The sequence below is a fragment of the Lampetra planeri genome, chromosome 45 (assembly GCF_965212315.1).
Source record: "Lampetra planeri chromosome 45, kcLamPlan1.2.h2, whole genome shotgun sequence".
Taxonomy (NCBI): Eukaryota; Metazoa; Chordata; class Hyperoartia; order Petromyzontiformes; family Petromyzontidae; genus Lampetra; species Lampetra planeri.
The window spans coordinates 2,207,894-2,222,022 of record NC_136151.1 but is presented as its reverse complement, the minus strand read 5'-3'; the positions used below and the strand labels follow the sequence as shown (position 1 = coordinate 2,222,022).

The 14,129-nt window shown below is 49.2% G+C and overlaps 1 protein-coding gene across 1 annotated transcript; it reads left to right on the top strand.

Moving 5' to 3' along the window:
• Nucleotides 1-4,165: 4,165 nt before the first annotated feature.
• On the top strand, nt 4,166-12,998 carry LOC144732982 (E3 ubiquitin-protein ligase TRIM11-like). Its single transcript, XM_078614654.1, has 6 exons — nt 4,166-6,254; nt 6,793-6,888; nt 8,628-8,861; nt 8,983-9,005; nt 9,332-9,435; nt 12,063-12,998. The coding sequence occupies exons 1-6, from the start codon at nt 5,703-5,705 to the stop codon at nt 12,629-12,631; spliced, it is 1,578 nt and encodes a 525-aa protein (XP_078470780.1). The 5' UTR covers nt 4,166-5,702; the 3' UTR covers nt 12,632-12,998.
• The last annotated feature ends 1,131 nt before the right edge of the window (nt 12,999-14,129 follow it).

The following is a 14,129-nucleotide window of genomic DNA, read 5'->3' as shown; positions in this document are numbered from 1 at the left end:
GCTGTGTGTGCACACCTATGTTAACTACACTGTGTGTGTGTACACCTATGTTAACCACGCTGTGTGTGTATACCTATGTTAACCACACTGTGTGTGTACACCTATGTTAACTACACTGTGTGTGTACACCTATGTTAACCACAGTGTGTGTGTGTGTGTACACCTATGTTAACCACACAGTGTGTGTGTGTACACCTATGTTAACCACACTATGTGTGTACACCTATGTTAGCACGCTGTGTGTGTACACTTATGTTAACCACACTGTGTGTGTACACCTATGTTAATCACATTGTTAACCAAGTGCCAACGTTGACTCAACGTTGCATATTTACTGGGTTTGAATGAAAATGTTGTTTTCTCGATCGAGTAATTTCTGCCCTTTTATATTTTTCAACGGTTTCACTTCACTTGATTCCTCTGTTTGTCGTGGTCAAATCTTGGAATACACATTGACTCTACAGTAGAACCTCGGAGATCGAACGACCCAGAACTCGAACAATTCGGTGATCGAACTAAATTTTCGAACATTTTTTGCCCGGACATCGAACAACAATTCGGAGGTCGAACAACTTGAAAGAACCTGTATGGGCCGAGAAGCGTAGCCAGGGCGACCGAGACAAAGGCGATTGACCCAGTTTACGCATAGCTCTCGCCCAGTGCAGACCCGCAAAACATCGTTCTGTTAACTTTTGTAGAAAATCATCCAGATAAGGCAGTAGCCAGCAGAGCAGGCGATTTTTATAATGATAATGCATTGAGTAGTTTCAGAAACATCTTAAAACGGAGGCATAAACAATCCTCTCTTGATCAGTTTTTAGTAAAAAGGCCCTCCAGTGAATCAGTTAGTGCTAGAAAAAAGGCAAAGAAAAGAAATAACCCCAGAAGGGCAGTTACCCAACGTTTATATGGAGGGGGACTCCCCTTCCAGTTCCAAGCAACACTGACACCTCCTCCTCCCCTCCTCACCACCTTCCACCCAAGCCATCCACTCTCCTTACTACAGGTAAAGTGAAGTTAAATGTTCATTTATTCTATTACTGGTAGGAACCTCCTGGTTACACCAGCCCACAGGGGATTATTGTGTCCGTCGTGCAGGGAGGGGCTGGGTGGGGAGGGGAGGGTGGGGAGGGGGTGGGTGGGTGGGGAGGGTGGGGCTGGATGGGGAGGGGAGGGTGGGGAGGGGCTGGGTGTGGAGGGTGGGGAGGGGCTGGGTGGGGAGGGAGGGGTGGGGCTGGGTGGGGTGGGGTTGGTTTGGGTGGGGAGGGGCTGGTCATCACGTGGTGCCCTTATAAAACTCAACGTTTAACTTACTCACGTCGGCTTGTGCCCGCCCTCACAGTCGGGCATATTTGCAGAATACACCACGCCGCCGTTGACCCTGGCCATTGACCGAGCAACCCAACGTTCCTACCAGCTCCCTCCGCAGGAATGTGTTTCTCTCAGGCGTGTTTTCTCCTTCGGCTTACATTCCATCCCGAGTTCTGTCCACTTGCTATTATCCCTTTTAGCCACGACGTGTGTCTTTCCCAAGCCTAATTAAATATAAATTTGCTTTTTCGCCATGTTGCATTGAGGATAAAGTAAAGTAACCAAAAAAGAACTGTATGAATTAAAAATTAGATGGTCAAAATGAAATAAAAAGAATAAAATCATGACTGTAAATCAATCACAATTAATTGAATCACTGGAAAATGTGCTGGGAGTGAGGGGGGGACTCCAGTGGAATCGTAAACATGGCCACAGGCAGCCATTGCCACCATGCACACATGCCCAGCAAGGGATGTTCATTGAATTTTTTAGGGTTTTATGATAATTGCATGCACAAAAACCTATTAAAAAACCATTACCAATCTTCACCACAACCACAATGACCGGAGTGAAGTATGGTCAAATCAAGCTCAATGACTGACATGGCGTGGTTAGGCCTTCATCTAGCAGTGGCTTGACCAAGTGCTGTACGGTTATTGTATTGTTTATATTGTATCTATAATGATCTGAACAATGACATTGCAACATGTGTCTGTAAAAATGCGTCCCATGCGCCAAGAAGTTGATCAAGCGCTCAAAAAGTAGAATATTATAGATTCCATGACTTAGGAATCAATAAAATATTCCATAAGCAAACGGTAGAAAATCGATAATAAAAGTGCAGGCGATACAAAACACTGAGTACGCTTCGCCAGTACCCTAACTTACAATAAGATATTATACAGGGAGGAACAATGTTCCACACTGCCCACCAGGGATTATTTAGCTGTCTGTCTGTCTGACTGTCTGTCTGTCGTGCATAAATAAATATATAATACACACAGCTCTTTGATTGGTGGAGACCTTACAAACAGCTCTTTGATTGGTGGAGACCTACTGCTGGGTACGGAGAGGGGAGGTGCCTAAGGGAGGAGGGTCAGGGGAGGGGCCTAAGGAAGGGGGGAGTCAGGGGAGGGGCCTGAGGGGGGGATCAGAGGAGGGGCCTAAGGGAGGGGGGGTCAGGGGAGGGGCCTAAGGATATGGGTGGTGGTCAGGGGAGGGGCCTAAGGGAAGGGGGGTTAGGGGAGGGGCCTGAGGTTATGGGGGGTGGCCAGGGGAGGGGCCTAAGGGAGGGGGGGGGGGGGTAAGGGGAGGTGCTTAAGCAAGGGGGAGGGGCCGATAGTTAAGGGGCTGGCTACCTGGCTGTCTGCCTGGCTACCTCAAGTCAAGTTATCTTGTACACAGGTAGGAACAACAGGTTCCACACTCCCCACCAGGGATTATTTGTCTGTCTGTCGTGCACGAATGCGCTGTCCAACCAAGTTCCTACCTGCCCACTCCGAAGGAACGTGTTATGTGCATAGGCAGCTTACTCTGCGTCAAGAGATACGAGAGAAAAGCTGATCAATATACTCATGGTGCTTTTAGTGATAAAGCAAATGTCTGTGGAATCACGTACCGCCTTGACGACTCGTAATATTTACGTTGAAGCCTATTCGCCATTGCTTGAAGCAGCATCGGCGGGGGAGGGAGAGAGCACAGAGGTGGTGGGGTGGGAAAGGATGACTGGCACCACGATGCCCTCTAGTGGCATGGGATGTTCCACACTGCCCACCAGGGATTATTTAGCTGTCTGTCTGACTGTCTGTCTGTCGTGCATAAATACATATAATACACACAGCTCTGTGATTGGTGGAGACCTTACAAACAGCTCTTTGATTGGTGGAGACCTACTGCCGGGTACGGAGAGGGGAGGTGCCTAAGGGAGGAGGGTCAGGGGAGGGGCCTGAGGGGGGGGGGGTTCAGGGGAGGGGCCTGAGAGGGGGGTCAGCGGAGAGCCTGAGGGAGGGGGGGTCAGGGGAGGGGCCTAAGGATATGGGGGGTGGGTGTTCAGTGGAGGGGCCTAACAGAAGGGGGGTCAGGGGAGGGGCCTAAGGGAAGGGGGGTCAGGGGAGGGGCCTGAGGATATGGGGGAGGTGGTCAGGGGAGGGGCCTAAGGGAAAGGGGGTCAGGGGAGGGGCCTAAGGGGGGAGGTGCCTAAGGGAGGGGGGGGCGATAGTTAAGGGGGCTGTCTGGCTGGCTACCTAAAGTCAAGTTATCTTTTATACATACAGGTAGGAACAACAGGTTCCACACTGCCCACCAGGGATTATTTGTCTGTCTGTCGTGCACAAATGCGCTGTCCAACCAAGATCCTACCTGCCCACTCCGAAGGAACGTGTTATGCACGACAGACAGACATACAAATAATCCCTGGTGGGCAGTGTGGAACTCTTGTTCCTCTCTGTAAAATGCCTTTAAAATGCAACCCATCAACCTGATTGCAACAAAAACACCCCCGTACAGAAATACAGGTCTCGCCGGTTCTTCCGCTCATACAATCCATGCACAACGCATCCCACCCACTGTCACCTGTGCGCCAGACTCATCCGGTTCAGTCAGTAAGCTACCAGAGCTTTGCACTTTTAATTCATCAAACTTGACAAATTGATTTATGTAGAACTCCTTCTTGTTCTGTTTAGTACGTACCATGTGAAATAAGTTCAACACGTACATATATATTCATGTCTCATATTAACATTCATTGTGGCAGCTCTTGAAATGTTGAGTTTTTTTTACCGAATTCGACAAAAAAATGGCTCTTCTTGTTATTTTGGTTGCCCGGGTCTCTCGTGGTGGGCAGAGAGATGTGGTGGGCAGAGAGATGGGGAGGGCCAAACCACCAACGACAAAACTTGGCCATATCTGCCGGCCGGGTCGTAGCTCAGTGGGCTCTCGTAAGGAAAGTAAACTTCTGATTCTTCTGATTCTGAAGTGTGTGTGAGAGTAGGTGAGTGGGAGGGTGGATGAGTGAGTGGGTATATGAGTGGGTGAGTGTGTATGAGTGGGTGTGTAATTGTGGTGGTTAACGCGCAGCGCTACGAAATTGGAGACCCTAGTTCGATTCCCACTCACTGCTAACACCAATGACGATTATCTGAACTGGTCCTGGGCCTACCCTAGGTCAACTCAGCCTGAAATGAGTATCTGGTGTGGTGCGTAAAAACATCGCCACTAGAGAGACAAAACCTTGAGGAGCAGCCATCAGGATTTGTTTAGCTGCCAAGATGCCTGTGCATCGCACCACACTGTGCCTCAACACGCTAGAGGGGCATCGTGGTGTGATGAGCAAAGCCCGGACCATTTGGGGAAGGGAGGGGTCTGTAGAAAGACGGATGGAGGACGCGTGTACAATAGGCGTGCAGGTGAATATGAAACAACACAGGTGAAATAAGTGGTGGGTGCGGCTGTGAATGGTCGGAATGGGAATCTCCAATCTCGGACAAGGTGAGAGTGAGAGACGGTGACATCGCCAGCAGTGGGTGATGGAGGCAGGTAGAGTTGGTGATAGATTCACACAGCAAGCAAAAGGCTTAAGATTCCAGGATGGGTCACGGGAGTTGACAGACAAATTCCATCTCGGATGCCACAATGACAGTAAAGCAAATCTTTTGATTGTGGTAATTACACGGACATGGAATTACAGGGCATGATGAGATATCTACAACGATACCAACTATTTTTTTTATTTTACCAGGTAAGGCTCACTGAGCTATGTGGCTCTTTTTCAGAAGCAACCTGCCAATCACAAATGAGAGCGCAATGAAGTTGCTTATGTGGAAATTGATTGCAGACAAATACTCTAAACGCGTAATGTTGATTCTAAATGTGGAGAAACTGGAGGACCCAGATACAAATCCACGTGACCAAGGGAAGAGAGAGAGTCGCAAACTCTAAACATAAAGCAGGCATTAGGCAAGGGAGATAATATCTCATAGCCACCGTGGCACCCAATCCATTGCTGTGTCTTACCATAGACACCAACTTATGCTCTAACCTCTAAAAGGATGAGTTTATCTCTCGATACTCATTTTATGAATGAGCCACTGCAGCTGAGCCTCATCGATTTATATTAACAATTGATTTATATACATTATTTTTTAAAGGATTAGATTCCTTTGATACACTTTGTTCATATAAAGGTGTGTACAGTAGCCGTGTTTACATTGAGGCTGCTGTTTGCGCACTTAGGAGCACGGATTCACATTCCAGGCAGTGTCTTGTGATGTCAGTGACGACAACATGAACATATTTTCACTATTCTACTTCCTTAACCATCGCTATAAGAGAGAGGTCCTGGTCCAGCGTCTCTCTGAGCCACCAAGCGAGCGATCCGAGCGAAGCCATGGGTCATGGCGAGCACGACTCCCAGTGAGAGTGTGGATAGTGAGCTGCGCTGCTCCATCTGCCTGGGCACGTTCGTCTGCCCTTCCACGCTGAGCTGCGGACACTCGTTCTGCCTCCTGTGCCTGGAGGCCGCCTGGGAGACGGCGAGCAGCTTCAGCTGCCCGCAGTGCCGAGTGACCTTCCCTGTGCGACCCCAGCTGAGGATGAACGTTGTCCTCGCCAACCTGGCGGAGCAGCTCAGAGTTGGAGATGGGATGGCCGTCGTGTGCGACAACTGCGGTGACGGCCAGACTCCTGCAGTGAAGACCTGCCTGAGATGTGAGATGTCCTTTTGTGCGACACACTTGAGGCCTCACTTGGAGAATCCCAGGTTGAGTGACCATGTCCTTGTGGCTCCCATCCCGAACCTGGAGGAGCGACGGTGCCGGGTGCACAGCAGGGAGCTGGAATTCTACTGCACAGTAGACAGCAGCCTGGTCTGCTCAACTTGCACAATCGCAGTTGAACACAAAGGACATGATGTCACCACGCTGAAGGACGAGCACGAGACACGGAAGGTGAGGCCCTCAGAGTGAGACACCGCAACACAATCTGACCAATTCTGTCACTGGGCTGCACAACATTACGTGAAAAAAGCGATAGTGTGTTCATGTTCTCCCTTTTCAAGTTTACTCTGCCTGTGGAGCTAATCTCCTGGTTGACGTTTTAGGCAACATCCTCAGGATGTTTTACATGCCAGGCTCTAAGCATTATTGCTGATTAAGAGAATTAAGTGGACACAAAATTTAAACTGATATCACAGCCACGTGAGAGACAATTCTATTAGATTTATATTCCAAACTAGATAGCTGTGGGTACATGGGCCCTTGAGTCTGAGTCTGTAGGGACTCCAAGCCAGCACGGCTCCAACCGGCTACTGCTGCAATGAGGCATCAGCTTGCCCACTGCCCATTCCCCCCTCTCAGTCGCCGTAGAGAGGCAGCCTGGAGATGAGGGCCTTCGCTGTGGAGGGGTCGGTGTGGAGAGAAGGGCGGTGTGAGGGGTGGCTCAGGGGGCTGGAGTCTCCCCCAGGTGACGTCTCGTTTCTCACTAAAGATGCACGTAGAGAAGAAGACGCGAGCGGTGGAGGAGAAGAGAAAGAAGGTGGAGGAGTTCGTGAAGCGGATGGAGGCTGCTCACAAGGAGGCGCAGGTAACGTGTCCGGGTCTGTCTCTTTGACCCCCGTGACTTCCCCCCAGTGTGGAAGTCTTGGGGGTCAAAACACATTCAAGCAAATTTCATGCAGCATTATAACTTGCACGCCTCTTACTTTAACTAACGCATTCACTATCAAACTCAACATTAACTACAATTGGTTTGCACGTTTACCAAATTCGGTAGCCGCATTGGCGAGTCTGCCAAGAGATCAGGTTACTCGGCTTGGTGTCTTCCACTTCTGTGGAAAAAAAGAAGTGTAGAGAGTGCCACGGATTGTCGGGGTGGTGCTGTGGTGCAGCTGTTGCACTGCACGGGAGGTCGCCCACCGACCTGGACGCAGAGACACGAACAGGGTACAGCTGCACCTCACACTTTCCCTAATCGCGTCACCGGAGTTTATTTAAACTACAACCATTTTTATTTTACAAGGAAAGGCCCCACTGAGCCCTTGAGCTCTTTTGCAGAAGGAACCTGAATGTCCCAAATTATAGCTCAATTAAATGGCCTATCAGGTGGAAATTGATAGCAGCAAATACTCTAAAAACTGTACTTTTAACGCTTGCTTGAACCGGGAGACACTCTTGGGCTTTGCGGGTTGTTCGCAGCAGATAACAAATGCCTTGGACTCTACACCCCAGTTGGACTCGTTGGAAAACCCGACCTGGATTATGTCGATTCTAAATGTGGAGGTAAACCCCAGAGGACTCGGAGAAAAATCCACGCCATCACAGGGAGAGAGACGCAGACTCCAAATATACAGCAGGAATCAGGGTTGTGATCGAACTCACGACTCCCTGTATACCAGTCGAGGTAGTTAACATCTCTCCAAGTCTCGTCGGACCCACGAGGGGGCCCCCACCGGACTCCGAGTGCCCGAGTCTCAACATGCACGACCCCACCGCCCTCTAGTGGAGAAACAAGAAGAGAGCGGCACCCCTCTTGCCCCCTTGGCATGGATCGACTCAGTTACATGGGCGCCTCATCACTGGGGCATGATTCACCACTAGGGAATATGACTTATTTTTTTTACAAGATAAGGCCCACTGAGCTTTGTAGCTCTTTTTCCAAAAGCGACATGGCTGTCACAAATTATAGATCAACCAAATTGCTGACATCATCATCACGTGGACATTCATAGCAGCAGCCAAATAATCTAAACGCCTTTAGATACATAGGGACACATATATATATATACAAAGAGACACATCTAGATACAGAGAGACCCTTAGAGACCGATGGAGACCTATAAGATAGATATAGGGACCCATAGGGATACATAGAGCCAATATCGATACATAGACACCGATATAAATAACAGACCCATAGAGATATCTAGACAACCATATAGACTCATAGAGATGAAGAGAACCCGGGAGACCCGGAACGGCTCCACGAAGCTATGTAGTTCTTTTTCAGAAGCCACCTGGCAATCAAATGATAGCTCAACAAAGTGGCTGATTGTAATGTGGAAATTGATAGCAGCCAATTACTCTGAATGCACGACATTGAGTCTAAATGTGGAGTGAAAACCAGAGGACGCAGAGAAAAATCCACACAACCACAGAGCGAACACACAAACTCAAATATACAGCAGGCGTCAGGTTCAGGATCGAACCTCAACCTGCTGCATACCAGCGAGGGAGTCAACATCTCCTAGCCACTGCGGCATCCACATACTCACACGGAGTAGCTCATTGCTCAGGGAGCCAACCGTGGTTCCCACGTCTCTGCAGGAATCGGTGGCCGGGATCAGGGGTCACATCACGGGCAAGTTTGCCTGCCTAAGGAAGGCTCTGGACGAGGACGAGAGGGAGGCTCTACGTCGTGTGGCCGTGAAGGAGCGCGAACTGCTGTCCCGGATCGAGGAGGACATCGCTCGTCACAAGCGGGAGATTGGCCAGCTCCAGGAGGCGGCCGCTCGCCTGCGCAATCTGCAGCAGGAGAGGGACTCGCTCGCCTTCCTGCAGGTGGGGAGCGCCACTGTGGAGATGACCTTTGGGTATTCAGAACAACAGAGCGGGCAGTGGCAGGGGGACTCGTGGTCCAAGGTTAGAGACGTCACTCATGATCGCTCTCTCTCTTCCACAGGGGCACCTGGAGGAGACGCGCAGGTACAGATCCTTAACGACTCATGGTTAAACACTCACAACACATGATGTGTGTGTTAGACACACGGGCTTTGTGTTTTAGACATAGGGTGTGTTTGTGTGTGAGACACTGTCTGTGTGAAACAGTGGCTGTTTGAGACACAGGCTGTGTTTGAGAAACTCTCTGTGTGTGAGACGGAGGCTGTGTGTGAAACACTGGCTGTCTATGAGACATGCGCTCTGTTTGAGACACGGGCTGACTGAGACACGCGCTGTGTGTGTTATAGATGCTGAGTATTCCAATGCTGTGGTTAAACGAGGCTGTGTGATACTGTTGGTGGTTGTCCCAGGAGAGAGATCCCAAAGGAATCTGCACCCCCACCTCCCAATTCACTGGACGTCACCACGATCCGCTCCCTTGAAAGGGCCATGCGCAGACTCCTGCCTCTCGTCTGTGAGTTCCTCAGTCTTGCACCCACGTCTTCCGTTGTTATACTGCACTTCTGTGCTACCCACCGTCCTCAACTTTTCATTTTATTTTACCAGGTAAGGAACCCACTGAACCATGTCGCTCTTTTTTCGGATGCGACCTCTACGAAGTGGCTCATCACGTGGATATTTATAGCAGCAGCCAAATCCTCTGAATGCAAATTTATTCTAAACGTGGAGGGAAAACGTGAGGAACCAGGGGAAAATCCACGCCACCACGGGGAGAGAGACGTAAACTCTGGAAGAGAGCGACATGGATCGGTGGGCTCTACCTGGTGAAATGATATCAGTTTAACAGTTTCAATATTATATTAAACCTTACTGCTTTGTACTGGGGCAAGTGCTGTTAGCGATCAGCAGCACATATGAAGGCCGGCACGGCACACGAGGGGGTGGGTGGTCAGCACCATGCCCGGTCACCTTTGTCTCCCTCGTGCCAAAATGTTTACACATAACACCAGCAGAGGTCAGTGCAGCATGAACCATTGTTGTACTGTACCTCTATACATCCACGTTCACGATCCCCACCATCGCCAACGCGCATTGACGAGAGCTGTAAAGTATGGTCAAATAAGCCCCCCCCCCCCAGGACGCACACAATGCGGGGAGGCGATCATCCAGTTTGTGAATGTGAGAGTGTGCGAGGCTGTGGTGGCTGTGGTATAGGCGTTGTGTTTGTGTAGAGAAGCTCCCACGGACGCACTCGGAGACGGAGGTAAGTTATGGGCTTTCGCCAAAGGTTTATTAAAGGTTAACAATAACTCTAAGGGTACACAACTCCCAGGGGCTAGAGGTCCTACACTGAGTCCTGGTCTCTGCCCGGCTAGCTCCGGTCTCTCTCTCGTGTCGGATCGGGGACTCCACCGACCGGAGAAAGAAGCACCTCTATCGGCTACCACCGGCTTCTCCCCAGACTCACTACTCGATCCCTCTCTACCCCTGGTTCCCTCTTCACCCTTCGTACTCTACCCGTTCCCACAGTGACCCCGCTTTCGTCACGGGGTCTCCCTTAAGTACCCTAGGAAACGTGACGTCATCGCACTGAACGGCACACCTGACGTCACGTCCCCATTTTACTCCTCTACATTTGTAAAGAGACGCTGTGAGAGTGGCGTTCACATCGTGGTGCTGGCATCATCACCACTGTTCACTACCACTGCACACACACACATGGTCATGTTAGTGTAGCAATTTTGCTAATATTTATTATTCACTAATTAGTATTCACTGATTATTGTTCACTAATTATACACGTATGTGTACACTAATACTAAGCATTATTAGCATATTTACACTAATACTAACGAATATTAGTATGTGTACACAAATACTAACGAATATTAGTATGTGTACACTAATACTAACGAATATTAGTATATTTACACTAATACTAAGGAATATTATTTATGTACACAAATACTAACGAATATTAGTATGTGTACACTAATACTAACGAATATTAGTATATGTACACAGATGCTAACGAATAACAATATATGTACACTAATACTAACGAATACTATTACAGTAAAACCTTGGATTGCGAGTAACTTGGTCTGCAAGTGTTTTGCAAGACGAGCAATTTTTTTTAAAGAAATATTAATCTGATAAACGAGCGAGGTCTTGCAATACGAGTAGTACGTATACGCTTTGGCTGCCGAGCGTCACGTGATCACAACTGATATATGAGTTGATTTGATATACGAGTGCTTTGGATTACAATCACGTTTCTGGAACGAATTATGCTCGCAATCGAAAATTTTACTGTATACTCTTTGGTTCCTTCGGTTAACGTCACGTAGGTAGAAAAAATAAAATAAAAATAAATCACGACGTTTCGATCACAACACAAGCAATCGTCATCAGGTGAGACAACTACAGCAAGAAAACTCCTGAAGTAGGCGAGAGAGCTGCCGTGACAAGAGGTTTTATAGATCTGAGCTGGGAGCAACCCAAGGGTAAGTGGGCAGGGCTGTAAGTGGAAGGCTGCATTGGAAACACGGGGGGAGAGAGCTCTGCCGCAGCAAGAGTAAGTCACAGCAAAATTACTGTATCACTTGATATAGTAATTTTGCTGTGACGGTTCCACCCGAAGACGGAAGCTTGTATTGCCTCCGAAACGTCGTGATTTAAGTCATTGGTTTTCTTTTAACCTACGTGACTTTACTGAAAAAACCAAAGAGTATGGACCCTTGCAGTCACGAAAACTTCAAATCTAGAATTACATATGTACACAAATACCAACGAATATTGGTATGTGTACACGCGAATACTAACGAATATAGAATGTGTACACAAATACTGACGAATATTAGTTGGTGTACATGAATCCAAACGAATATTAGTTGGTGTACACTAATACTAACGAACACTAGTCCTGTATGTATTTGTCATACGCGTAATAATCAGTGTTACATATCAACGTATCACGTATGACCACAACAACACAACAGACAACACAACACCAGCGTGTGTGTGTGTGTACACGCCACGTGTGTGTGTGTGTGTACACGCCACGTGCACTGCTCATGCCGCTACTGCACACACGTCGCCATGACTGCTATGTGGGTGTCGTCGCTGTCCTCACCACAGATGGACGCTCACCGACTCTGGACACAAACTCAGCCCACGACCTCCTCCAGATTTCCTCGGATCTCAGGACGGTGACGTGGAGCGGTGTCCGCCAGGGTCGCCCCCATCACCCACACCGCTTTGAGTGGAGGCCACAAGCCCTGTGTTCTGAGAGCTTCTCATCGGGTCAGCATTATTGGGAGGTGGACGTGGGGAGCGCGACGTGGTATAGGGTTGGAGTCGCGTACGGGACGATTCCAAGGAGAGGGAGTGGTGATGAGTGCCGCCTAGGAAGGAGTGACGTCTCCTGGTGTCTACGGAAACGTGGCGACAGCTTCTCAGTGGTGCATGGCGGGGTAGAGACCTCATTGTCGGTGCCGGAGCCTCCGCAGAGAGTCGGGGTTCATCTGGACTGGGACGCGGGGCTGCTGTCGTTTTACAGCGCCCACTCCATGGCACCGTTACACTCGTTTCTTGAAACCTTCGCTCAGCCCCTACATCCTGCTCTGGCAGTGGGGGGGTGGTTGTATGGTAAAGTTGTTGACTCAATTAGGATTGTGGATCTGAGTGGTGCGTCCAGAGAGAGGTGAACGTGAACAGCGCAGAGGGGAGACTCCACGATGCACGGCGCATGCCACCCTCGTCACAGTCACTCGCAGTGCCATGCCCGTGATTGGCTGGTGGCTGTCGGTGGCTAGGGGCTGCCTGGCTCTCCAATCACAATTGGGTGGCTGAGCTTAAACAATCCTCAACCTTTATTAGCGGGGGGGGGGGGGGGTAATAACGGATTCCTGCGGATTCCTGTGGAGGGAGCTTGTAGGAACGTTGGCTTGCTCGGTCAATGGCCAGGATCAACGGCGGCGTGGTGTATTCCGCAAATATGTCCGAATGTGAGGGCAGGCACAAACCGGCGTGAGTAGGTTAAATGTTGAGTTTTATAAGGGCACCACGGGGTGACCAGCCCCTCCCCTCCCCACCCAGCCCCACCCCTCCCACCCCCCACTAAGCACCACCCTCCCCACCCCCCACCAGCACCAACCTCCCCTCCCCACCCAGCCCCACCCTCCCCACCCAGCCCCTCCCCACCCTCCCCTCCCCACCCAGCCCCTCCCTGCACGACGGACGGACACAATAATCCCCTGTTGGCTGGTGTAACCAGGAGGTTCCTACCAGTAAAATAGGTACCGCTCTGTGTGTGTGTGAAGCCAACGTGGATGTATTCACCCAGGTGGTGGAGTGCGACTGTAGTGTAGGGGTGCAGTGATTAGCAATGGTGAACTGGGATGTGTTTATACAATGGTGGTGTCATGGATTGTGGGAGAGATGTAACAACAATAATATTTATTTTAAAAAAGTATAAATGTACACGTATAACAGTGGCATTGCAACGCATGTATCGTTGATTCTACAATAAAAATACAGTACACAAACAACAACAATGTAGTTGTATACAGTGTCGTTCGTGCTCACTGCATCCTGCAACGCTGTTCATTAATTAAACACCAGGACCAAATCCTCTCCACAGCCACTGCCAAGCAAATATAATCTACAAATTAATAAACAAATAAAGAGATGGCGCTCAACACAAAAGGTGCCAACAATGTCCGGACCACAGTGGCCGGAGGAGAGACAATGGTTTAGACTTTAGAGCAATAAAATCGAAAGTTTGAGAAGAAAAAAGCGTATAAAATATGTATACTTGTGTATATATTAAGGAATAAACATGTTGTAGTGCGATGACAGCGGTGTGGTAGTGGTAGTAGCTAGACGGTGCTACGTAACGCACCGTGGTGCTGGTGCGATGTTGCTGCGTGATCCTCCATTGGCACCGCTTGGGGCTGGGTCCCAAAAAAACACAAATGGGGGGGGGAGCAGTGAGGAAGAATCTTTGGCTGATGCCGAATTCATGGAGTGGGACTTCGTGGCAAATGAGAGCGTTAATAAGCAATGGAGCGTGCACATTGGAGGTTATAAAATATTTTAATGATCTAATACTAATTATATATTCATATATTTCACTCTAATCACATTCCCCACACAAAACCGGTCACCAGCCCCTCAGAATGGCGATCTATTCCGTCTATGTGG